Source organism: Helicoverpa zea, chromosome 14 (genome assembly GCF_022581195.2).
Source record: "Helicoverpa zea isolate HzStark_Cry1AcR chromosome 14, ilHelZeax1.1, whole genome shotgun sequence".
Taxonomy (NCBI): domain Eukaryota; kingdom Metazoa; phylum Arthropoda; class Insecta; order Lepidoptera; family Noctuidae; genus Helicoverpa; species Helicoverpa zea.
In genome coordinates, this window is record NC_061465.1 from 799,165 (window position 1) to 826,611 (window position 27,447).

The 27,447-nt window shown below is 36.1% G+C and overlaps 1 protein-coding gene across 2 annotated transcripts; it reads right to left on the reverse strand.

Annotated features, from left to right (window-relative positions):
* Positions 1-200: 200 nt before the first annotated feature.
* LOC124636364 (PHD finger protein rhinoceros-like) lies at positions 201-26,320 on the reverse strand. Of its 2 annotated transcripts, XM_047172432.1 has the most exons (14): positions 26,135-26,320; positions 18,244-18,359; positions 16,415-16,555; positions 8,609-9,129; positions 7,876-8,104; positions 5,858-6,557; positions 5,035-5,202; positions 4,529-4,682; positions 4,072-4,187; positions 3,685-3,901; positions 3,308-3,428; positions 2,882-3,036; positions 2,483-2,630; positions 201-2,073 (listed from the first exon to the last, which is right to left on the reverse strand). In XM_047172432.1, exons 2-14 carry the CDS (start codon positions 18,328-18,330, stop codon positions 1,876-1,878), a joined length of 2,955 nt encoding a protein of 984 aa, XP_047028388.1. In that variant the 5' UTR covers positions 18,331-18,359; positions 26,135-26,320; the 3' UTR covers positions 201-1,875. The 2 variants fall into 2 exon arrangements, with proteins under 2 accessions (XP_047028388.1, XP_047028389.1); XM_047172433.1 differs by lacking the exons at positions 16,415-16,555; positions 18,244-18,359; positions 26,135-26,320 and adding an exon at positions 9,713-9,812.
* Between the last annotated feature and the right edge of the window lie 1,127 nt (positions 26,321-27,447).

Here is a 27,447-nt window from a genome sequence, read left to right on the forward strand (position 1 = left end):
ATACGTATTTAATTGTTAATGTGATCGTTTGTTTGTGTATGTTTACGATTCTTAAATTATTTAGCAAAATTGGATGAAAATAGGCAAATACATACATAGTTTTATCGTGGAAAAGTTTTGATAATATTGTTAATTAGTGTCTGTCATCAATTACACGATAGCACGTAGAATGCAGATTGGACTGAGCAATAAATAACATGTTATAGTAAAAAAATATTTATTTACATAAACATCCCTTAAAATATGTAAAGGGAATAAAAAATACAATAATTGATTACGTTGTTCAATTTCGTTGTCTACGTAAGCTTACACGTTAAATCATTATTTAAACCTTAATTTATTTCTATTTACAAGCTAATATTTACAAGTTTATACTATTTATACATACGCCGAGTAAACTCTTTGGCATATAATTTCTGAGTGCATGATTATTTAACGTAATTAAAGGTACAAATCTCAGTAAAATGTAATATAATTAAATTACTTATGACTGTTCCCAATATTAATTTGTTTACTAGAAACATAGGGTATTGGGAATGGCCGTTGATAAAGTCCCTTACAGGAAAGAAGTCCGGCAGACGCAGCGCTTAGTGTCTATGCGATAGCTCAGTAACTACGTACTAAAATATATATCTAGTTCCACAATTTTCCGCGGGACTTCTTTCGTGGAATGGACTTTAGACACAAATATACAATGTCAGTTGAGTCGTTTTCATAGCTTTGGAGTTAAATGTCATGAAATTAAAGGCAGACTGTGAATTTATAAAATAGAAGCCGGTATCAGACCGACTCATAACTAAGATTGGAATGTAGATCTTAAAAAAAAATTGCCCACGATTGGATCAACTGGCCCGACTGTAAAGTCGGCAGTGTACGGTACTCTAAGACATTATCTACTTGACGACAAAGTTTATTTTGATTCCCTGTTACATAATTTTTGTTTTTATTTATCCAACTTGTGAAATGCGATACTTAGATAGATGACATTTTAAAAAAACATGACGAAATTTTGGATCCAGTGTTTCCTTCTGAAGCAATCATTTTTGTAACAGAAAAATACCAGAGATATGATTTACCTACATCCTATTTTGATTAGCAATTGCTTAGTTTTTAGTTGAGGTTGAGGAATGTGTGGTGTTACTCGAATGGACAGAGTAAGGAATGAGTATATAAGAGGAAGTTTGAAAGTGGTACCGGTAACAGAAAAGCTGAGTGGAGGAAGGTTTTAGACATGCACGGATATAGTGGAAGAGGTGACCAAAGCAACGATGGATGGATTGTAAAAGTCGAAAGGGTTAGAAAGAATGTGAACCTGTGAGATGACGATAGATAGAAGAGTATGGAATTAAAAAACATGCTGCTTTGACCCCAAATAAAATTGGGATAAGGGCAGAACGATGATGATAGGACAGAAACTTCCTTCGATGATAGGTAATGAGCATTGCTGAATATAGGTATTTGTTATAATTTCTGAGCATTAAAGCCCTTATTTTAAAGCTAAACCAAAGATCCATTTCAGCATTCGTTGCCTTGAGTATTTTACATATTTTATTATAACATTTATAAAAGAAATTACCCGTAAATAATAAGTCTAAAAGTTTGAAATGTCATGATGTTTATCTCCTGCTAAAGACTAATGTGTAAATTCCATTAGGCATAATACATTACCATTTCGCAAAACAGTTTTAGTTAGGTATAGGTAATTATTGTTTATCAAGACATATAGAAAGAAACCAGCTTCATTATAAACAGTATTCCTAAATATATTACTTCTGAAATAATACTTGAACTAAACAAACATGCCTTATTGAGCTACTCCTTATATTCAGTCTTCACGCAAAAATAGTTCTTAAAACGATGACATAAAGTTTTATGTTAAACGATAGCTAGAGTGGTGGTTGTGTTATGTTGGTCGTCTCGGGACATATGGTGGAGTTCCTGATGAATGCCTGCTTCCTTCAGTATCCTCATCCTGGGGCCTAGGGGAACTCCCAGGGCTCGAAGCTTATCTTCTCCAACGTAAGGCAGTTCTGCAGCACCAACTTTCTCTTTTTCTAGTAGTGCTGCATATTTCTATAGAAAAAAAAATAATGTAAGAATGGAGAACAGGGTTTTGATTGATGTGTTAAAGTGAATGATTCATTATGTTATTGGAATTGGGGAATTTTACGGGCAGTCCGATTGCTTGATATCTAGGCACTTTTTGACATGTAGGTAGTCATTTCATGCCATTTTGTAGATTGGAAGCCTAATGCCTACCAAAAAGGGGATAAATAAGGATGCTCAATTAAATAATATTAAATTAAAATATAGGACAAAGTACCTCATGTATGTTCGAATTTAAAAGAGTCCTTGAGTTTATTTCGGTGTTTCGTCTCAAGGTAGTTAGATAGGAAATATCGACTTCATCTCAAATTCAAAGACGATTTGATGTTAATTATTATCAACATATTTGCCAAAATAAATATCATTTATCATTTACCTCATATCCAAGTTTCTTGAGGAACAGCCTCATGAGGGGCGGCTCGTCTCCGAAGAACTTGGTGAGTCGCTTGACGCGGTCGGGGTTGCTGAACGAGTACGGGTCCAAGTGCCGGCCGTGGCTGCCCGAGCGAATGTATTGCTGCGATCTAGATGTTAAAGGGGTTTTTGTTACAGTCAGGTTATTGGGGAAAGATAAAACTTATAGGAACATTCTATTGATGAAAGCTGCCCGTATCCAGTTTTTTTTCCTTATTATTTACTGCTATCTACATGTCCCATGACGGATCGGAATAGTCACAGCGTCCGGCCAAATAGATTGTATAATACGAATTGCCTAGATTGTATGATGTTCACAGGTTCCATTTTCCCATGTATATGAAATTACAACAGCACTCACTTGTACATATGCCTGAGCGCGGCTATCTCCGCCCTGATGTTGTCCATCTCCTGCATGACGAGGTGCTGCGTCCTCATCTCGCTGGAGAGGTGCGCCACCGACCTTGCAAGTGTCACCACGTGCGACTCCAGACGTTGGAACCGCTTGTTTATACCCTTAAAATAATGAATGACATCTTATAAATATCATTTCGCTTTCACTAGCCATTTTTAAGTCGTTGTTTTAAAAATATGTATTTTAAGCTTAATTTGTAGTAATTAATAAATTCTGCTTTAGAAAATTGTAGGTAGGTGACTCCGAAATCAAACTTAGGATCTCAAGAGTTGTAGTTGCTTCCATCAGTTTTTCGATGCCGCCAAATATTTATTTCAATTTAGGCCACTTGACTGTTTTATACAATTAGGTACTCGAACCAAGCTAAGTTACCTTCAGGTCATGTTTCTTCCGATGCTCGTTGGAACTTCGTCTCTTGTCTCTGACGGGGCGACTGCTGACGGAGCTGGACGGCAGCGAGGACATGCTGCCGTAACGACGCTTTGATGATAGCCTGGAAAAATAATCAGATTATGCATTAAGAATGATTATTGTGTCTGGTAAGCAAATAGTTGAGAAGCTGTTTTTACAAAACTACTTCTGTAAGGACTTATTCTCTTTTAATTAGAAGCTCCCATTGACAAGATGCTGTTATGAGGTGAGTAAAAACCGTTCGACCGCACGAAACATACTCCGTGGGAAATGAAACATTGCAAATATTTAAAAGCAGAAAGTTCCTGAATTCAGCAAGATCATTAGATCGGACTCACCTAGACTCCCAAGTGGGCTGTTTAGCCAAGCTAGCAGGCTTCCTGACTCCCAACAGCTGCAGCACTTCAGCATACATATTCTCCAATCCTCGAAGCTGCCGGCGGATGGCGCGTGCGTCTCCTGACGATGAGCTGTCCGACCTGCCTTCCAGCAGTGAGGAGAGGTCTAAGCTTCTGGTCGTTGTGGATGTCATGTCGGTTGTGTCCAGTCCGAATACTGGAATTAGAATAGGAGGTGACTTTAGATTATGTAAAATAGTTAATATCACTTCATCAGAAGGGTGGTAAGGCAGTACTAGGTTTGCTTATCAAGAATTTGGTATAGGTACCAGCCAGAGTCTGCCAGGGTGATTAATCTATTATCAATTAAGTTGTTTGGTTACTTACAATGTTTCTTATAATGATGATCTCGTTTGGATGAGTGCTTCTTATGTGAATGCCATCTCGGAGACTCGCGACCTCGCCGACGTTCTTCCGGGTACTCTGCCGACCGACCCGGTAAACTGGAATTACACAACAGGAGAATTATAACAACTTCCACAGGCACTTAAAGACGGAATAAAAGAGGTATGAAAAGAATGTGGTCCGAAACGATCTCTCTCTCTCTTTCCAGCTATTTATCCCATATGGTGGTGGGGTCAGCTTTCCTAATTAGTTTTTCCTAATTTCCTAATAGTAGTCCGAAACGATCACATTACACTGACATAACAATTCATATTCAGTCAGATACTTTTGCTCTAGAAAAAATAGCAAATGCTCTCTCTCTCTCTCTCTGTTAGTATTGTATGTCTCTGTTAGTATTGTAGCTAATCTTCTTGGAGCAATAAAATGATTTCCAATTTACCTATTCCTCTTGTGCATATCTGAGGACGGTGAAAGCGGCGGTAGCGGCGGAGTGACGGATGTGTCAGACGTGGCTGACGAGTCCAGGCGCATGCTGGCCAGCTTCGGCTCCAAGATGTGGCGTAGCTCGCACTCCACCCAGTCGTTTTCTGCACCTGGAATCATTGGAGAAGGGTTTTTTAGTAAGGTATAGTTAGAGATGGTCATGCTGGTGTACCTGCTGGTTGTTAAGAAGAAATTGCTAATAAGGATTCACGGCTACTGCTTTCTTTTGCTGTACAATCTGTGTGTTTGGCTTTCACAAAAAATACAATAGGTTTTTGTGTAAAGATAGAAATGTCATTCATAAGTGACTATCAGTTGTCTACAGGACCTGCCAATTATAGTATAACCTCCATCCCAATACAAGAAGTCGCCACTTTTTATATCCCTTATGAAGTCGCTTAGCATAACTTAACTGAACTGTTCTGTACTAGGTACAAATCTATCAAAAAGGGAGGTTCATACTTTGTCCCTGCGGCTGCTGGCTAGTCCCAGGCTGTGGCTGCCTAGTACCAAGCGCATCGGAGTCAGCTGAAGTGTCATGCAGGGGCTCCGGTCGCCGGCCACTCGAGTACGCCACGCTGCCCCGCCCAGAGTCCACGTTCGAAGACTGACCACCGTTCTTGTCGTAGTCTGAAATCATTATCAGCATTGTGTTTATTATTTTTTATCAATATCGAGGATATTGTTTTATGAGCGTCCTATGTAATGAAAAAAGATGATGAAAGCATGGAAGTACTTTGTCAGCAAATTCATAGGCTACACATTCTTTTTGGGCGTTTGCGATATCGTAGTGGACCGACGACCGACGGAAGATTTGAAAGGCATGGCAGAATTCTCAGACGTAACTCAGTCATATACAGCTTTACCTTATAATTGAAGCCTTAAAATAAAAGAAAAGGCACGCGTTATCGAGGTCAGATGTAACCTTTTAATGCTGATTTATATAATAATTGTCGGTTAACCTAAAATAATGATTTAAGATAGTGAATGCGGAAGGCTTACCTCTATTGGAACTTAAGTTATAATGTCAATAGATCCATTTATGGTTCGATTTATGGCAAAAACGTGATCTCAATTAAAGAGACAAACGTGTTTTAAACAACTGTATCATTTGTTTTTGTCAGATCAGTGATTACTTTAAAAGATTTATGATTATATTCAGACAATAAAGCTTTTATGGCGCCAAGGTTTTTAGATTATTCAATAAGATATGCGATAATATGATCTACTTTTAGAATATTTATTGTATGTTGTGTTTTTGGTACAATTGTGAAAGATTTCTCACCTGAACTAGCTCCCGACCCGGCTCCTTTCTTTCCGTGTGCCTTGAGATCTTCTATTCTATTCGGAGTCTGTCTAGAAGAAGAAGGCTGTGGATTATAAGCTTCAGTCTTCCCGCTTGAATTATAAACACTATCAGCTGACTTCTGACTAGCACTCTCATCATTCCTCTCTTGTGACGTCGAGGGCTCTTCTTTCTTATGTCCTATTGAATCTGGAGTTCTGCGCTCCTTGTGTATGTCTGGTGTTCTTCGTTCTTTATGGCTATCTGGGGTTCTACGTTCTTTGTGACTGTCTGGAGTTCTGCGCTCTTTGTGGCTGTCCGGTGTTCTTCTGTACACGTTTTCCTGCATTCTCTCCTGTCGCTGAGATTCTACCGAGCGGCCACTTGTTCGGATACGCTCCTCGTAGCTAGACCTGCCTTGTGCTGCAAGTCTTGCTCTGAACCCACCATCATCAGATTCACGTTCCTCACAATTCCTCGGATGCTCATTTGGTGTATGATCAAGAAGATTGCCATGTGAGTTCCGTCTCCCAGGATCGTGTATCTGTGGTGTTGTTACTTCAGGTCTGTGTTGTGGTTCGTCAAGAAGGTGAGGATGTGATGTTGCACGTCTGCCTTCCACAAAGCCTCTTTGGCGCACTATTTCTCTTTCTAACTGTTGCGGGCTTCTAAGGTCTGGTCTTGAGTGAGAGTTGTCGAACTGAAAATTAAATATTTCATATTTTTGAATAGGTTGGAAAGTATTTAATAAATCTTTAAATAAACAGATAGAAATGTAAAATATCCAAGAATTTGCCGAGACTTAATGAGTTTTTTTGCGTATTCAGTTCAAAGGAAACGGTAATAAAAGCAGAAGATATTCTCGATGCTGAGTTATAAAACTTGTTATTTTATAATCGCTAAAGGAAGTGCGAAGTTGTTCGGTTTCCTCGACGCTAGCGATGTCCATAAAATGTTATGACTAGATAATGAAGAAATAGACCAGTGATTTTATAATATTCTAGTACTGGAAACTGTTGATTATGTAGCTGTCGTGTGGGTTAACGACCTGTAAATGTGCAATGTTTTTGACGATATTTTTAGAAAAGACTTAGATTGATATCGTAAAAACTTTGCGCATATAAATGCGATGCTAAGTATAGATACATATAACAATTGACAATGTAAATAAAGAAACATTGGTCGATTCCAATTTCCACTATGAATAAGAGAACAATGCTCCAATAAGCGAGTTTCTTGTAAAATCTATGCTGTGGCGGCAGGCGCCTACAGAGGTTATAATTGCTTTACTCGTGGGAACAAGCTATTAATTGTTGGGAACCATTGTTTCAGGTGGGAAAAGAACATGGGGCTGTGTAGCAAGTGTTACAACAGTTGGACTTACTGTTCGAGAAATGTATCCAATTCAAAGCAGATAATTGGGAATTTTGAAAAGTGAAGTGATTGATCTTGTTAGTGGGTTAGGATTTTGAAACTATTTAGAAATACTCAAAGGCCATATGAACTACAGCCATTTAAAAGATATTGTGTTATGATTCTGACTCAAGAGTTTGCAAAAGTTCAAGAGTTTCAAATAAATTATCTGTTATATCGGTTTCCACTTCAACCTTGCTTAATGAATCATTCATATCAGCTTTCCTTATATTCATTATGTCAAAAGAACCGCCGCCGATGTTTTTATTGTTTCAAAGACCTATTGTTGCAGCAAACGAGTTTATTGTACTCCTGTATACAAACACTTTCTTATCTACTGGTTAATCTATTACCAGTTTCTTAATTGTAGGTTTCTTATTTATTATGATTGATGGCAAACGTCTGTGACTTGCACAGGACCTATTATTTTTACTTTAAGCACTATTGTTACTCATGACATAGATTTTGATTGCTTGCTTTGTTTTCTTCTATTTTGCTTTTAACTACTATTTATTTGTTTTTTTTTTTGGATGCCTAGTGTCATCAGTTACAATTATCACTATTCTAAAATGTAATCACTATACTTATTACAAAGATTGACTCACCTGAGACTGTGGCCCAGTCTTCAAGGAAGTGAAATTCGCCATCGACCTGACATCTATATCCCTTTGATAGAGGGCGCTTCTTCGTCCGGGTGGCCCATATTGCTGGTACAAGGCATCAGCTCCAAGGGCCTGTGGCTGCCGGTGCGGTGTGCTGGCCAGCATCTCCTGGGATCTCGCTTGTGGACTCATCATCATGTGGGATTGCACCATCTGCTGCTGCATCAGTTGCCTGAAGAGATGAATTATCGCAAAGTTCAAATCTAGGTCGGTCATTAATACCAAACTGTCATTTGTTGAAGGCTCATTATTGAAATACGGTATCTGTACTTGAGATGGAATTGATAAATGGTTTTTCACTTGCTTTTAATTGGTTCCTTATCAGATTGAAAATGGTAAATGTTAGGTTCTCATACAGACAACGGAATACCACCTTAATTGTGGTGTTTAACAAGTACCGCGTACAAATTGTCGCTATTCTTTTATGTAAGAGTGATTTTACTTTACCCAACTAAAATGAGCTTAAGATTACCTAGATGGCGCCCAAAATAAACTTTGGTGGTCTGATCTGTATTCAACACCAGTTGCAACACGATTATATCTGCATTTAAAATGCAGTCAGCGGAAATGTTAACATAAATTAAATATTATGTCATAAGCTAACGGGATATCGTTACATATTAAAGGAAAGGAGCGTATTTAACATAAATTTTAATTGCTTTCCATCGGCCCTTACCTGTGCGGCGACGGGCTAGGATAGGCCATGTTATTTGCTATGCCATGGCTGTACTGCATTTCCGGTCTCGACTGCGTCATTGGCCTCCCGTAGATACCTTGCTCCACCTTCCTCTGTCCATTCTCTCTTGGCGTCACCTGTTCTGGTTCAGGTCTTTCAGGTCTCTTCCTCTCTTCACTGTTATTCAAACTAGCTTCTTGCTCATTATTTTTCTCGCCATCATTAGCGTCTTTACTCTTAAACCTGCTTGAGATCATGTCTTTGAGCGTGTGGTAAGTCTTACTAACAGACTTCGCACTTTTGGGTGCATCTCTTGTGTTATCTTTCCCTGTTTCAACCGTCACTGTTATAAGCTGCGAGTTGTTTGGGGTGTCAACTTTGCCGTATGTTTTAGCCGGTATGGGAGGTTTCGGTGAGTCGTAGTTCTGCATATTCCTGGCCACAGCTCCTTGGTTTTGGTTCATGTACCCGTACTGCTCGTGGTACTGCCTGAAGCCGTCAGATGTGCCAGCTTGCTGGTTCTGCGTGAGAAACGGTTTGTTTTAAGTATCGTGTGTTATTGTTGGTCGTGCCATGGGAAGCGCACACAATGGGCTGTTAGGGAGCTCGGATTGTTAGGAGTTCTTTGCCGTAGCTGTAAATGTGGTAACTTTGGTGAAAGGCGTTATTAAAGATGGAAATTAAGTAAAAATGTGGCTTTAATGCTATCGAAAGTTTTTGTTAGTTTCTAAACAATATTGAATTATTAATGTAAATTATAGAATTCATCAGATAGTTACCGACCTACGGTTAAATACGTTTTAGAAAATTTGATTCATTTTAGAATATTTTATTCAAACTATCAAATGCTATGAAAGTAGTTTTATAAATATTGGATGAAGGTTTATCAAAACAATCTATCTAACCTAAGCCTTTGTATACTCCTTATTCAAACAAACGAAGAATATACTCAAACACAGAAAAACTCAACCCAACACTACTACACACCCTCGAAGACGACCGGATACAGCTGACTAAACAAACTTTTAATGAAGACCTTTCAAACCATCTAAAATCATTTCTGCAACTTTAGGCACAAGAAAATCTATACACAAAAATACTAACATTTTCCAGCGCGAATTCAACCATTTTGAAAACACAAACACTTCACATGACAACACAACTTTGGTTCTTAAAGCTCTAAATAATACTGATGTCTGTTCAAGCTCAGGCGCAGCACCGGATGCGCGTGCGATCGGATCCAGCCGTGCTGCCGGTGGCAAGTGCGGCTTACCTATGACGAATTGTTTGAGCTGTACCGTGCTACCCGTGAGAATGTTTGATGAATGCCTTTTGTTTTTTCGTGTTGTAAGGACGTAAGGAGTGTTGATGTGGTTGAGTTTACTTTTATTGGTTTTATGGGATTAAATGTTATTTAAAATAAACGACACAGAACACAATAAAGCAAAAAATATAATACTTATCTCGTGTGAAAATATAAAAATATATAATATCTATCTCGGATGAAGTCAGGTAGATATATATCAATTAATAATAACATCAGTCGGAGACCGTAAAACGAACATGTCAAAATATTTTATGTAATTTTAAGCAGTATATTGCTCTTTGACACCCAACACTACGTTACATTCTCGATCAATTGCTTTTAATAGTTCCCGACTTTCACAAAGTATCCCATAATGATGGTCTATGGGTTATAATTCATGTGCCGTGACGTGTGCATCGTTTATTATCATCGACGCGATGGCCCGATGCATTTATGGTGCTTCCTTGAGTAAGCCCATTTTCTATTAGCTGACGTTTTGCAAGGGTTTTAAAATTATTGTCCGTATGCAGAGATGTAGAGAAAAAATTTTGGAATTATGTTTGACGTCGGATCTTTGTAAAGTCTGTACTGTAATATTTTAATTCCTCGATATGCAGACTATCTAGGTCAGAAATGTTTTTTCAAAGTGGTCCTGCAGTTCATGACCTTAGTATGACATTGATGACATAGCTAACAAACAAACTTTTGAGCTTAATTTATTATGTATAATATAGACATAGTATAGAGTAAGATGATAGCTTCGACATTTGTCTGGTCTTTTCCTCAGAGAAGTAGATTACAGCTAGATCATTTGACGCACTTTATGTATGTCGTTTTTTTGCAATTCAAGCCGTGGTAAAGAGCCATATAATCTATGTAAGTTCGTCATAGCAAACCGGGGCGTACCGTGTACTGCTTGGCGCACAACCGTTGTTTCTTCGTACGCACCTCTACGGCGGCGCGCGCGCACTTTGAATTTTTATGGGTTATTTTGTACCACCGCCTCCTATTGGGTTTCATAACATTTACTAATACTATTTAGTGTATTTTAGAACTGTTTTCATATGGAGTAGGCTTAAGTTTCCTGTTGTAGTAGATGATTTTGGAGAATTATTTGGTCAGTAAAAAGTAGTTGATCAAATTCATGTTTTCACTGCCAAAAATGAAGGTGATAGAATCTCCAATCAATAAAGGAATTAATTAGACTATTTCAATAAAAGTAAATGAATACCGTTTCAAAGCTTTCCATCATTCCCCAAGTTTACAACATAATGTTGAAAGATAACAATAAACCTTTATTACGAGGTGATGCGAAGCAACTTATGTACCCTACATTGCTACTAACGTTCCAATCATCGTGATCAAAGCTTCTTCGATCTCCGTATCTACATAGTAGGTAGACGTAAGTCTGATAGACGGCTGCAAATCTTTGCATTTTTTTACAAAATACCCTTTTTAATGAGTCCAATTTCACAAAATCAGAACTCCAACTAAATACCAAGATCCACATATTTTTCTAATAACTACGTGGCTAGCCCAGTCAGTCAGTAATTGGAATTCCAGACAGGATTCTAGTCACGTTTGTGCCATTTCTGCTAATTTACGAGGACCTGTTTGAAGGCTGACCCATTGGTTATTTACAAAGTTTGCTAACTTTTTAATGACTATGATTTAGGAGTTTCTACGTCAGTAAAATACTTTGTCAAACATACTGTTTCCTCTCCTTCTCATAATGATCTAAAGGAATGGACTTATTATAATGTGGACGATATCTGTGTAGATCGGAAAAAAAATTGATTCGGCAGTCTTCAGAACGTCGCTGTTGTACAATACATTCATAAGTTTGCAAAGAAAAAGAAAACTGAAATTAGCAAAAGACTGACTCGTGAAGGATTTGAACCTCCGCCCTCCGATGGTCAAGTTCATTTTATATATCGGCGCTCTAACCTACTGAGCTAACGAGTCTTGCTATAGCTAGTCGAAAACGACGATTAGTATCGTGAAGATGACGTCATGATTAGTCATCCTGACTCGCCCACTGAACAGATAGACAAGGAGGTGGCAGAGGTACCATGTGTATAGACTGCTTCAATCTTAAATAGTACTCGAAACAAGCATTAAAGTTCATTGCTTACATCACAACAGGGTTCAACAACTAAACAGATTGGGTGCAACGTTAAACGCTTAAGGAGTTGGGCATATGGAGACCGTAATAGACTATTCTTGTGAGGTAAATGTTGAGTCTCGGGTAAATCTATGAGAAACAGTCAATATTATAAATCATAACAGTGGCGTTAATTTACAAAAGTAAGGGTAGGTCGCAAGAAAAAGATACCTATGTTTATTAGTATTTTGAATTCCTCAGCACCTCCATGTCTTATTATAAATTTAAACTGTGATTTTATTTATTCTACTTTAGCATTAACTATAGCATGTTTAGCAATATCAAAATAATTTTCCCTGGTACAAGATAGTGACTGAGCATTTCGAACTTAAAATTTGGCAAATATTCAGAATTTTTTTATCATGAGGATTCATTGCGTTGGCTTGTGAATCATCCGCATTGTTTTGATTGTGGTTGCCAAGTGATAAGTGGTTATTGATATTTTCACTAAACTGTTGTTTTTCTGTTACAATGAAAAATACATGTTCACATGACGGGCTTGTCCCAGAAGTATTAGCAAAGCAAAAAACCTTTAACTTTTAGGGCATAATATGCTGTTTATTTCATTATTATGGTGAAAGTAGTCATCCACTCCGAAATTTTTTATAAAGGCTTTCCCTTGCTTTTATTTATTTATATTCAGTTTAAAGAATTCGTGACACAAACATATACACTATCACATTATGCAAATCTTATCTTGTTCCGAGTGCTACACAAACATATACACTATCACATTATGCAAATCTTATCTTGTTCCGAGTGCTGACTCATTATTTGGGGGAAAGCAACAATTTTGCTATGAGGAAAATGTTTGATATCAAGTCATCAATGTAGTTTGCACCTACATTTATAGCGAACATTAGTTGGAACTTCTGATATCAGTTCGCTTTGACGCTGAACTATGGCGGACTCACAATGACGTCACAAGGACGAGTGTAGTCGAAGTTTTGGGCCACGAATAGCGAGACTCGTTAGCTCAGTGGGTAAGAGTGCCGATGTAAGCAAGTAAGTAACCACATTTTGGGTAAACATATTGTAGCCCGACAATGAGAAGAAGATGGCGGGTAGTTACGGTCTGCACAAACGGATGGTGGGAGCTATGAGTGATATTGAATATTGACTAAGTATAAGATTGGAATTTATATGCCCTAAATTGCTTCGGAAACCAATGCAATAAGATGGATGTAACTTAAAATATGTGTGATGAAAGTGAGTTTTTCTATTTCATGGTTTATTTAGGCTGAAGTTTTTAGTGTGTTTAAGTCAACTGGAACTTCTGATATTCGTGTGTATTGTTAGTGTAGGATGGCTGACTCATCGTGACGTCACGCGGACGATAGTAGCCGTAATTTTGGACTGCGAATAGCAAGACTCGTTAGCTCAGTAGGTTAGAGCACCGATATACAAATGATTCTTGACCATCGGAGGGCGGAGGTTCAAATCCTTCACGAGTCAACCTTTTTATTATTTTATTACTATTTTTTTTTGTAATATTTCATAGTTTAACACCGGAATTATATGCCACCGATACAGTACAGTGTCATGGAGGTTTCTCTTTTGGTAACTTAGGTCCTGATTGGAGAACAGCTTATATTATCACATTTTTGACACCTAAGTACAGTAGGTAAGATTGTTATTTTATTTATCTACGATAAAAGTTGAGAGTTATAGTGCCGATCCCATCTATTGCATATATCGACATTGACAATCCTCTTGATTAATTCATTATGATCTAGCAATTAGCTACATCTTTGTTTGGTTCTAATATTGTATGATAAGACAATGTATTATCACTATCATTTGCAATAATATCATAATGTGTCACTAATAGATACTGACTTTCTTTATTTGTATGTCTATCAACATTATCAATATCATTTTCATAATTCATCAGCTGATAATGTATGCAGATGTTATTTTACCAAAGAGACAGATCGACTTATTTGTGTATTATTGTGAATATTTTGTCCGTTAAATCCGTTAATATTTAAATGTTCTTATCATAGTCGAATCTCTTAATCGTCCAAATATCTATTACCTAGCCTTCTTCAGTATCAATTCAAATCTGACTATTGGTAGCCTGACCACGTTTGATGACGTCATCGTACTCCCGACCTTGGCTGGTCAACTGCATGACGCATATCAGTTTACTTAAACGTGACTTTATATCTATTGGATTAAGGTTGAATTTAGATTGGCAGGTAGATATTATTGTTGTGCTTATAGTGGCAGTGACCGATCAGGCATTTTCGCATAGTGATGAGGAAAAAATATTTTGTGAGCCTAGAACATTATTGTATCGATATTATAGTAGAAAATTAAGGGCTTTTTAGAGTTTGTCTTGTGTCGTCTCGTATTTTTAAAATTCAAAATGAATATTGTGTGTATCAGACAAACAAAAAAAAGTGTGTATTTTGGCATGCTTTAGTTACGAAATTATTTCTCATTTGTTTTATGTATCCCCATAGAAGTTTCAACCATTGAAGCTAGATTTTCTCAAATAAGCTTTTACTCTGAGAAATCCAGTTACGTCAAATTATCTCTTGTAGCTAAGGAAGAAATCTTTTGTACGTAGATCACACAGAGTGTTAATTGCATCACAAGTACTTAAGATTACACCTTAGATAGCAGATTACGATTACATGAAGCTTAGGGGCAAAGAACTGCATGGAAAGTCATGCTTGTGAACAGGAAAACAAAACCTGTGAAGGTTTACTGCATTTTGACGAATGTATCGTTCGTATTCATGGGGTAATTCATACGTAGTAACGTCCCATTCAATTCAGGAAAACTTTTTAGTACTCGACGAAAAGCCATTTATTTTCCATTCAGAAAGATCAGTTACGTACCGCTTGCCATTAAAGGTTTTTACGGTCACTAGCAACATTTCCAAAGAATCACTTAACATCCACGAGACTAGTCTTTTATTAAAATAAAACCAAACTATATCTGGCCCAATTCCTTAGTATTCGAGGCCGAAGCGAACAGCGTTTATCTGAGTCCATCATATTGATTAATAATGTACAGTTCGACCTATTATTCGGCTCAATAGTGAGGTGCAATTTATCGATAAATCCGTTAGGCGGTCGATGTTTATGGATATTGTTATAGGCCATCATTACGTTAGTAGATTTCTTTAGGGATGCTGCTGGTTGAGAGAAATTATAAATTGTTTTAGTAACTGATAATGAAAATGCTTTAGTCTTCAGGGTACTTAAGACGATAGATGATCAATTATGTCTCGCGTTGATCCGCAATTGTGGCATAAACGTGAATGAGCATAACTTTAACGTGAAACGTCCAAGGATTTAAGTGCTTTGTATTATTAATAACACATGAGCACATTTCCCTTGAAAGAATTAAAATGGATATAATTCTTTTACTTAATGCCTGCAATGCCTTTGTCTTAATGCCTACAAATTATAACTGTATTAATTTGATCTAAATGACTCCAAATTCCAACTTTTTAGCAAAAGATCTCGTTCACTTTCAAATTATCCTATTTGAACCTCATCATCATCCTCCGAGCCTTTTCCCAACTATGTTGGGGTCGGCTTCCAGTCTAACCGGATTCAGCTGAGTACCAGTGCTTTACAAGAAGCGACTGCCTATCTGACCTCCTCAACCCTGTTACCCGGGCAACCCGATACCCCTTGGTTAGACTGGTGTCAGACTTACTGGCTTCTGACTACCCGTAACAACTGCCAAGGATGTTCAATGACAGCCGGGACCTACAGTTTAACGTGCCATCCGAAACACAGAACCTAGTTAGAAACACAGAAATAGTTCCTATTTGAACCTAACACAGAATATTTTAAGGTTTTCCAAATTGACGACCCTATAGAATCTGCAGTGTACCATAGCCTGCACCGTACTTTAGACAGCTTAGCTAAATGACCTGCGATATCTAGACCCCGAGACTAGACTCTGTAATCAGCCAAACGAGGTAATGTCAACGGAATATCAAATCAGATTATGGAGTATTGAAAACGTACGGAACTACGGTAGAAAGTATGTTGAAGAAAACAAAAGATTTGCGCGATCTATTAAACAATGGGGGTTAAGTAAAGATTTCAATATTCATATACTACCAATAAACCAAAAGACAAAGCAAGACACAATTCTGCACATTTAGAACCTAACTCAAAAAGAAATAAGTTAAGGAGTCTTTCGATTTTTTAACGTTCTGGAGAAACAATGGCTCTCTCTTGAACTATACTAAACATACAATAAGCTTTGCTCAGTCTTCCCTTTTAGAGACTGACTGATTAATCAACGCTACCCTAGGATTCCTAACAATTTCGCCAAGTGTAAGTTTAAAGATAGTAGGTCTTACCTCAGCATGAGTCCAAGCCGACAAGGCTTTAGGTGGGGTATCAGGGGCGACAGCACCGAGTCTACCTCTCTTCCTCGCCTCCTGCAGGATAGGCACCTTCGAATTCTTGTCGCCAGAAGACAGGATCACTTCGCGCTCTATCTGTTGGATAAACAGTCATTAGTAACATGGTACAGAACGACATTATTTACCTAGCTGGCTATTTACGCAAAATATGTAGGTAGATAGACATACATAGTAAGAAGACGTAATATTTCTTTTTTTAATACATTTACCTATTGGTTAAGTATAGAACTTGGTGTAGGGCTCAAATTGGGCTCTATTTTTATATTTATAAACAATTTTACTAATCTAGTTCTAATTACTCAATCAGGAAATGAAGTGACTAGCCTACTTCCAACTACGTGAGATTTTTTAAACATTTAAACATTTCTCTAAATACTGTAGTTTAAACTTATACCTACACAAACGGACGAAACGAACAGAAATTAGTGGGATCACGAATTCTCATTAATCTTCTTTCATACCATTATATCCTGACATGTTATCTGTACATGTAATCTAGCAAATTACTTAACATACGCGGTAGCACTATATGAAAGGTAAAACGTGGACTTGCTAATGACCTCACGACTATTTCCTTTAAACAAGGACCTGGCAATCTGCCCAGAATGCACACAGTACTTTAAGTGTTTAACTTAGTATTGTCAAATGTACAAGTACGTAAAGTAAACAGTACAAAACATTTGGGAAAACAGAAATTAAGATACAACCTTACCACTATCCAAAATTGGTCATTTATATCCAAGAGAGAAACACAACACTTAAGTATAAGTACTCCATTATCCAGTCAGGACATTGCATCAACAATAAGCACACCACCACTTAAATCAGAATCTAATCAATATTTAGCTTTTCTATAAAATAACACACGTCTCCTCAGAAGATCAGCTGTGTAACAATGAGGCAAGGCACTTTCACTCAGACTCCACGAGGCAAAAACTACAAATTCACATGTATCGGAGAAATCGCGGATATGGTGGAGATCCAATCACAATTTGTTTATTGCATGTAATAAATGGAGCGAAGACGTTACTCAAATTTTATGGCTACCATGTAAAAGAAAAAGTGGTTTGCTTGTGAATGATGTTAAATGTATGAGTAGGTTACGATTATGACGTGAAGCTGATAATATGTAAGGCATTTATATTAACTTTGAGGAGAAATAAAGTGTAAAGACAGTTATTATTACAAACTTAAAACAGTTTCTTATAATAAGAGAATTATGTTTGATTCATAAAATATTCCTAGGTACAGATGATTTTGGTGACAAACTAGTCTCCTGTTACCTGTAACCTAACATAAAAACATTGTCGCCATTACGATACACAATCTATCGTACACAGGAGCAATCTAAATATACGACACATAGCTTGCATGTGTCAGTAACCTGACTCGACTCGACTCGGGCCAGTCCAGCCACTTAACTAGCCCACTTGACAGCCGTGAATGACGGAACGATGGACGGGGATAAATCGCCTATATGCGGGGTAGATGTCGATTTTAAAGATCTTTAACGTATAGATTTATTTGATGATCTGTTATTTGTTGCTCAATTTTTTTCTAAAGGTAAATAAACTTAATCTGCAGATGGCATTCGATACTATCAAGAGCTTTGATGTTATTATTATTTGATAAATAAGAATGTTGTGAATTGATGATGCTATGAATGAATAAGTCTTTAAAATTCCAAGCATTTGCTTTATCAAGATCGTCATCAATGGTGTGCTCATCAATAATGGGATTCCTCTTCATCAGGCAATACTTACAGGAAACTTGTTGGAGTGTGTGTGCAGTGCAGCCGGTAGGGAGGGTGCGGGGGCGCCAGGCAGCGCTGCCTCGGGCGCCGGCGGCATCCTGTATGGTGGCCCACCTTCAACTGTACCTGAAATAATTGAAAAGGGAACAATTAGTGAAGCTGGTAGAAGTATTTTGACTAAGATGGACGCACATCCTATTATAGTTATAGAAAATGCACAAATAAATGGAGCACTCACTTTAAATCGCAAATAGTACCTATATGTAACTGTGTATTTTATGAAGATAATCGCACACATCATTTACAATATGAAAGAGTAAGTGGACATAATAATGAGAAAATATAGCTGTTGTTGTCAGCTGAGTGCTTTTGCAAAGGAAACCATAAAAAATTGCGAAGATTGGACTCATTAAGTTAATGCATTATGTGACGACAATAATATCTGTGATATTAAGCGAATCTTTCACATGATGCGGTATGGCCCAAGTGGGAAGAATAATAGAGAGAGAATTTTAGTACAACTACGACAATATTTTTATTTTTTTACGAAAGAAGGTACTTTCTACTTTAGCAAAATAACTTTGGTATTGAAGCTAGTTATTAAAAAAATCATCTTGTGAGAAAGTGTCATAAAATATTTAACTGATTTTATACTAGATACTTATTTTTTAAAATGATATTTTTATTCGCTATAATATCAAAAACATATTTATATTTTTAGGAGCAAATCATTACATTAACCTAGGAAACTTTTTCCATAAGCTTGCAACTCATCCCAAAGCCTGCGCGTCGGGGTGATAGCAAACTTCCTGTGAGGCTCGATAGCATGCGCGCTGACAATTGAATGGGCCTGATTGCATCAGATTGAGCTGCACCGTTAGCTCAATTGTTATTATTAACATCTAAGTAATGTTGGGGGAAGTATTGAGTAATAAGTAAGTTATAAACTTAATCTATTCCATCCATTTCACAGAGCAAAAAACCTTATATTACTTTAAATATTAATGAACGAAAATAATCTTACATGAATTATAATAAAAGGTACCCAAGTCGTAGATGGAATAAAACATCTCCCAACAAAAAGATACATTAATCACAGTGCCACAGCTATTAAAACTGTACTCAACATAAGATCTATCCATGTACAGGATGTCATTGATGACTGTTAAGTGCTTTCTCAGCTAATTTAATGTTCAAGTGGTCTGCGGTGAACAAGATCGAGGGTAAACCGCAAAGATATATCGATTCATGCGGCTGTCTGTGTGTCGAACGATAGGGGCGACTTGATCTAGATAAATGGCTCTCTTGAATCCAACTACACTACAAGCTTCAAGTTCGCAGCTAAACTGGAAAATCTTACAGCTAATATTTTAACCTAAGTAGATAGTGCACATTCAAATTGAAGTACTTGATGCTAGAAATCAGCTGTCTAACACTTCCTCATATTATGTTGTCAATTTGAATTAAGTTAATTCTCTAGAAAAATTGCATAACGCATATTATTCAGAAAGTGTTAAATAGGACTGAATATAATTAATGTGTTAGTTACATAAATATGGCTAAACATTATGTTCCAGTTATGGCCATAGCGATAAATAATCCTATTAACGTCAAATAAACTAATAAGATTAAGAGTTCACAAAACTATCATAACAAGTTAAATCTTTGTAAATTATAAGTTATATTATTTGGAATCGCTACCATCTTGCCAAAAAGCTTTTTATTACACTTACTTCAAGTCCATTAAATTATACTTATGTATAAAAAGAAGACTATCTCTCCGATAGTGGACATGGTTATTACCAGATTCCTATAGATTTGCAACTAATGAAACATGTTCGGTATTTTTTGCTAGAGCCATTAAATTAAGATGAGACACTATAAAAACGTGGTGGTAGAGGCAACGACCGCGGTTTCGGAGTCAGCTGTGAACCGGTCCGAACGGTACCATTTGTATTGACTTACATTGATGACATTGTGTTTTGTGCACCCAATTGCATGACCATTGTAAAATTGGGCGACATTTTATTAATTACTTTGTAATCTTGATTTGTATGTAGCTGTTTATATAAAAAGACCGTATGAATCAAGGCGATTAACAGCTTTCTGATCTCAAAAGCCATAAAATCGATTTCTCCAAAACTGTGTTTAACTCAAAATACAAATTAAGGCCTACTTTTGGAGAAGACTTCCCTTAATTTCTCTTTCAATTTGGAAACTAGAGTAGTGTTTATGTAAACGAATTAATAACTTGACGAGTTAGTTTTTAACGAATACATCACTTCTTATTAGATTATGAAACACCTATTGGCACACCAGATTATAACTGAGAGTCAATTAATAATATTCAAATTAATCTTTTCATCTAAGTATAAGTAATTTATTATGGACATTATGTTATAATTCCTCATATCGTTGCACAACTGAAAGATAATATTAAAATAATGGACTAACAATGGTTTGTAAAAGTTTATAAAAAATCAACATGGGGTCGAATTGCCGCCAAAACATGTGGCCGAAGTATAAACAGATGCATTTTTTTGCAAAATATGTTTTTACCTGCATCCGGTTTTGTTAAAAATATTAATGTTGGTAGTAACTTTGTGTTTAAGATTCTTGTTATATAAAATCTTAATACTTACTTCTTAGTATAATTTATTATTGGATTGACTGTAAAATAAGTTGAATATTCAAATTTTTTATTTAGAATTAGATATCCTTAACATATAAATTGCTTTTATTACCAAAATCATAAAACGGGACTTGCATTTTGCCTAATTTGATTACAGATTTTTCAGAATAAATCTTCGTTTATTTCCTCCCCAAGCTTACTTTTAAAATCAAACGTTGGTTTAACGGCTCTGACGAATTGACTATGATTCAAGCTAATCTTGACTTTGTGACGATGTACATAAGGACTTGAGGATCTTTCTGTCCAGGCAGGTGCTTCAAGTTGCTTTTAAGTTGCACATCTGTTTTCTTTCATCGTTAGGTTATTGCTAACATGCTTCAAGCTAATGACTCCAACGGTTTTCAAGAAATGTAAAAACGTTGAAGTACCGTAGAAAATGTTAAACATTCTTAGAAAAACATACAAAAAATCTAAAGACCGCTTGACTTCAATGCAACTGCCGAATCTCCGTTTTAGCCACGTATATGATAGATCATCTCGCATAACTTGTACGAGAATAGATGTGCACTGGCCTTATGATAACTGAAGCAAGTAGACTTTTCCCTGTGGATGCCTAGAATGTATTTAAGGCCTCCAGCCAGGGCGTTGATGATAGTGATAATGACAGCAAATTTAAGAGCACAGGTCTATGAGCGGAGGTTTGGAGTGCTTTATCCAGCAGTAGAAGACTATCGACGTAAACTAAGACCATAATACGCACTATTTCTGGTGCATATCATTATAATGTTAAAGGTGGAGAACATGATTCGGCATCGTCAAAAGTTTTTTACAATACAAACGGATCTATTGGAAATGGTAATTAATGGAGCAGATGTTCAATCGGCTTGGTTTAGGTATAGTAATTTATGACAATTTGAGATTTTGAATAATGGTGCTTCTTCTAAAATTGAAAAGGATATCTAACACCTGTGTTATATTGAGACAGATATAGTGTTCGTCTTGTTATAGATAGTATTCGTGTATATGTATCCTGACATTTACTCTTTAATTCGTAGAAACGTGCATAAATTATAGAGCTTAAGTATTTAGCATTAAATCACCGATTTTACTAGGTATTTTGCATGTTTTAAATATTTGTTTATTTGAATCAAAATTTATAGCTTCATATTTTTCATTTCCAATGCTTACTTCGATAAAATTAATTACATTATTCATGTTCATGTAATCGTCATTAGCAAATGATGTAAAAACTTAGAAACATGATCCTTTCCTTCATATCTACATATAGACACGTGTATTTGTAAATGAGAAATTAAATTTTTCATTATGTCTGTCTATATCCCTTTTACTTTTACAGTGAGAATGCTGTTTCGATAAAGAATACTGAAGAAGAATACTGGGTAACTCAAGGAATGCAAGATTTACAGTATTCATCCTGGTGTAGTAAGTAGTTTTTTAATTACTTGACTATTATCATAAATGGTCATTATTAAATATACATCTAAGGATATAGTTCTTCTAACCGCTCACTAACAATATTTTATTACCAAACGCATTACATTTTCGCAACATATTGCCATTTCGGACATTTGAATGGCACAGTGGGCGTGCACCGAACATGTGAGACCTGAATTAATTTCATAGTCAAATACTACAGGCTCGTTTACCCTACCATGTTTGGTATTAAATGGCTGTTAACTCATGTAAATGTTTCAAATATATCACTAACTGCTTTGTATGTTGCATTCCAGTTTAATTGGATAAATCTACACATTTATTAACGAAGCTAGATAGGTAATATGATTTTGACAGTAGCAGCAATAACACTAGTACCTATGTATATTTAGAATGATAGAAGTTAAGGATATGAAAGATTTTAAAATGGAATAGTTTCGTGTAAAGTGAACCTTAATATGTGTCTATGTGTTGCTATTATGCCAGCTCGCAGCGTATTGGTAGATTAGACTTCATTCAAGTTTTTATCAAGATAGTTTAAAAAGGCAAAGTTATATAGTACTTTTACTTTAGCTTCTTTCCTTAAGCTTCTTTTAAAAACATTTTCAAATTCTCCTTCTACAAGACAAAGGCATAACGAAGTTGCTTAATAATTTCTGTAGGAACTAATTCCTTTGTCAGGTGTTCTGTCAACCGTCAAATATAGGCTCCATTGTTACAAGAGCCTTGGCTAGAAAGACTTGACAGGTTGACGAGTGACCTCGGCTTAACAGGTCGGTATCAATAATTGGCTAATTATTATTAATTGTTTTATCTTTTACTTCTATAGCTGCATTGTTTGGTGATGTGGGTGGCTTAATACTTTTAGCTACTGAGTTTTGTTTAATTTTGATGGCATTTGTGTCCATTAAAATCATGTGAAGATTAACTTGTATGTGAATTGGTAGTAAGTCAGTAATACTGTAAACATATTCATTAGCATTAAACAAACGACAGAGATAAGCGAGATAGGTACCGTAATTAATAAGCTATTTGAAAGTTTCTAACATGATGTAAAATTAAAGTTATGCAGAAACTTATGTACATGTTTTTTGTCTATTTCAGATTAATTATCATGGACAAAATTTATTTCCATGACTTCTCGTTTATTCCTTTAAACATCCTTATGTAATAAATCATTCAGTATTTTAGATATTTCTATCCAACAAGCATTAGTCTTACCGGACACTCCTTATCGGGTTACATTATTAGTATGTTTGATTCAAAAGACTTTAATGTACAGTTTGCTAATGCAACAAGTTTATATGTCATTCCAATTAGCACCAAACATAAAATTGTTAATGGAAACATAAATTCTATCAAATCAATACCTGGCTGGTTATTTTAGTCCAACATTCTTAGACTAGGTTCCAACCGGCAAGCATATAATCTTGATTCTCTAATGGCACTTTAGTGTACTCACGATTTTGAAATGATTAAGATTAATACTCCTCTATTATGCATGATATGATTAAAACACATGATAGATTTAAAGCAATATATAACATAGATAATAATCTAGTTTAAAATAAAAACATAAAAGGCAAATATGAGGTTATCAATAAGAAATTCGAAGTTGATAAAAATGTTGAAGCTATAAATTCACCAACCAGTTTTGATGTAATTAGCAATCTTTGTGATGTAAGAGTTCCGGTCGATAGATAAATTAGTGTCACGACTGTATCTTTAGTCAAACATAATCAAGTAAATTAGCTACAAATGTTTTTATGGATTTTTAAACTGGACCATGTCTTTTCGATTCTTCATGACATCTTAATAATTAAAAAAAAGGGTTGTAAAAAATATAAATGTTGGTCCATTATTCTCTGTAGAATACTAGGATAATATAAAATTAAACTATCTAATAAAAGTAGCGCTACACAATCTTTATAGCTACGGAGGGATGTAAAATAATATTTTCAAAGAAAATCAGATAATTTTAATCATAATTCAGCAACCAATATCAAAGAGATAACTTCTTGTATCGTAGCAAAAGTTGTTTATGTAATGTAATCGTTTGAATTTATGGAAGTTGTTACGTACTATGGAAATAGCTGCAGGTTATCAACCTACATGCAGAATTGCAATAATAATCATTGGCACTTGACTTGAGCTTAAACATTTACAATCCATAAAATCCTGTTTGGATTTCTAGATAGCTTTCCATCAATTGTAAAGATTGCTTGTATCTGTTGGAATATCTTTATCTATTAGTTTATTAAGCAATATATTGTGTTGAATTTTATGATGGAATAAGTTCCTATAATGTGTATATGAGGCTCGTTTCCCGTGACTTCACTAGCGTGCCGTTTCGCTTGGTGATCTTTGAATGGCTTTGACGATATAATCATCTTTACGGCTTTAATCCTTTCATGGGTTAGGTAAAGGTTGCTAATTGGTAATGGTAAAGGTTGTGGAATTAGGTTTGATAAGGAATTAAGATGGTTAAAGTATCAGATAGTAGATTCGTCATGTTCACTTCTAATAAAAGTTACGTTAGCTTTAACTGAGATCTAAAAATTTTCTAAGAGAGGATGTATCTAAGAACAGGTTTAAAAGCAGTATAAAAATAATGTAATAGGATGTTCTTGCAGGAGCTGACATAGATTTGTTGGTATACCGAGCGTGACGTGAATTTTAATTGTTAAACTGGCTGTTAATGCCACATTACTTAACCGAAACTATCTGATACTGAAGATTATTTTTATAGCTTAAACTGAATTACGTAAGAATGAATTAGCAGTTTCAGGGTTAGTTTTCAAGAGTAGAAAGGTGATCTTACAAATGTAGAAATATAAATCGTATGCAGTGATGGTCCTATATTTCATAAACTGCTAAAATAAAAAAGAAATGAAAATAGTTTAATATATGTAAATTTGTACGCCTGACATGGCAAAACATATTGAAACCATAAATACTATTGTAACACCTTTGTAACATATGTTTTAAACAAATAAATTTATCTTTATCTTTATCTTTATCTTTAAAATAGGTAATTGGATAGAAGGCTGTTTTAGAAAATAGATAAAGCCAATGTAAAAAAGAGGTTACTAGAAAGATAAAAAGCTAATGGTATTAATATATACGTTCAGCTTAAGTAAAACATTCATGGGAACCAAGATCTAGAGGTCACGACAGCAATTCATAATGCCTTTGCTGTTGCAGGATTTAGTCATGCAGAAGATTAATGTAAAGCCCGCGGGTACGTTAATTTTCCGTTAAGACTTGTTAGTAGTGTTGTGCTAAATTAATGATTAACAAACGAAAGTTTTTGCAAGAATCTCGCTGAAATTTTTCGTGCATGAAGGCTTGAAAGAGAAATGTGTAAACAAAACGTTTCAACAATTTTTTTTTACTAAATTGTGATGATTTAGTCTTAAGTATACCTTGTATAAGAGGCCTTTTTTGGACATCTTATGCTTGTGAAAGAGATATATCTAAATATTAGGGTGTATTCCTGTGGTAGTGTTGAAATATCGATCTTATTCCAAAACAAAATTGTACTTCCATAACCTGTTTCCCAGCTCCAGCAAGCGAGCTTTTTTACCTCATACCTTTTCAGGTAGAACTATGCTCTATGAGACAAAGCACCACAGTTATGTGAACTTTGTGAACTGTGTCTGAGAGATTTCTTTCATTTCAAAAAGTATTTTGAGTTAACACGAGTAAAAGTTTAGCGTCAGTTAAGTTTTGAATAGAAAAAATATACAGACTAAGTTCACCATTAAGCTCCCCACTTACGTCTATATGTACTGAATAAAGCAAGGACACATACCGGACCGTCCGAAGTGCACAATGAACCACTTGATGAAATATAACGGTTACACACAATACTTCAAGTCAACGGCATCGATTCAACCGCGAACCATTCACACGACAACACAATAACAAATGTTAGGAGATACAAAACAAAAGATTCATTCGGAATTTAAACTTGGAAGTACATATAAGTAAGTTTTTGCTTAAAATTGAATACAGAATGTAAGAACAAGACATTCACCTGTCAGAGGCGCGCGCGCACTGGCGGCCAAGCGCGGCAGGCGGCCGGCTACAGAACCCGTTTCGTAGAAAAAAGCACTCCTTCCCGCCTCCGCCGCCATCATAGCGACCCTTTGCATATTCCCGTGTTCACTATTCATCAGTGCATCGGCAGTATCCCCGGGAATGTCTCGCAACCTCTCCGGGACGAGCTGCGCGTCTTGCGGCTCGATGCCACGCTCATTGTCGGCCGCCACGCTCGTGTTCACCCGCGATTCCTTCAGATCCACTTGATTAGTAACGCCGTTTACTACTGCGTTAGGATTTCTCGGTATCGTGATCGGTATTCTGCCATAAACAGGTTTGTTTGTGTACATTTGAGACTTATCTATGCTGGGGGGATTAGCGAAGGCGTTTACTTTCAATATTTCGTTCGCCTGCTGCAGTAGTCGCCTCTGTATCGTTTCTATCTCGGTTCTCGACGCTTTCGAGTTCTCCGACAGCTCCGCTATCAGTTGATTGACGTTGAATTCAGCCATTTTGTTGGTCATTACTTGCGAGGTCGAGGCTTCAGCGGTTTCTCTAACATTATCTTTAGCGTTATCTGATCTCTTAGCTTTGACTTTCATGTCTCGATTATCTGGTGGAGTGACCACTATCGTTGGTATGTGTTCTTTTGAATTGGATTCCCTTTTGCCGCGTTTCACTTTCTTTACAATTCTGCTTGCCATCACATTTTTAAACACTTTTGTATAATGACTTTGATATTTTTCTCGAACATTTTGTTCTGATCATAATCTTAATAGAATTTAAGTTGTCCTTTAATAGAAAACCGTTAGGATGATTGCTTTGAAGCTTCCAACTGAAATATCGTTATGTCGGTTATTTAATTTGTCAGTTATACTCGTTTCATGCTAAATGATAAAGTAATTGAATACGCTACGCTCTAGAATAGAATTAAATTACTTGGATAGTTTTTCTTACTCAAAAAAATAAAATTATAAAAAGGCGAGAAACGTTAACAAGTTTTGATATTATTTCTTGAACGAGTTTTAGTTGAAGTTATAATAGGACGTCATTTTACAAACAACATAAAATACGATATGGTTC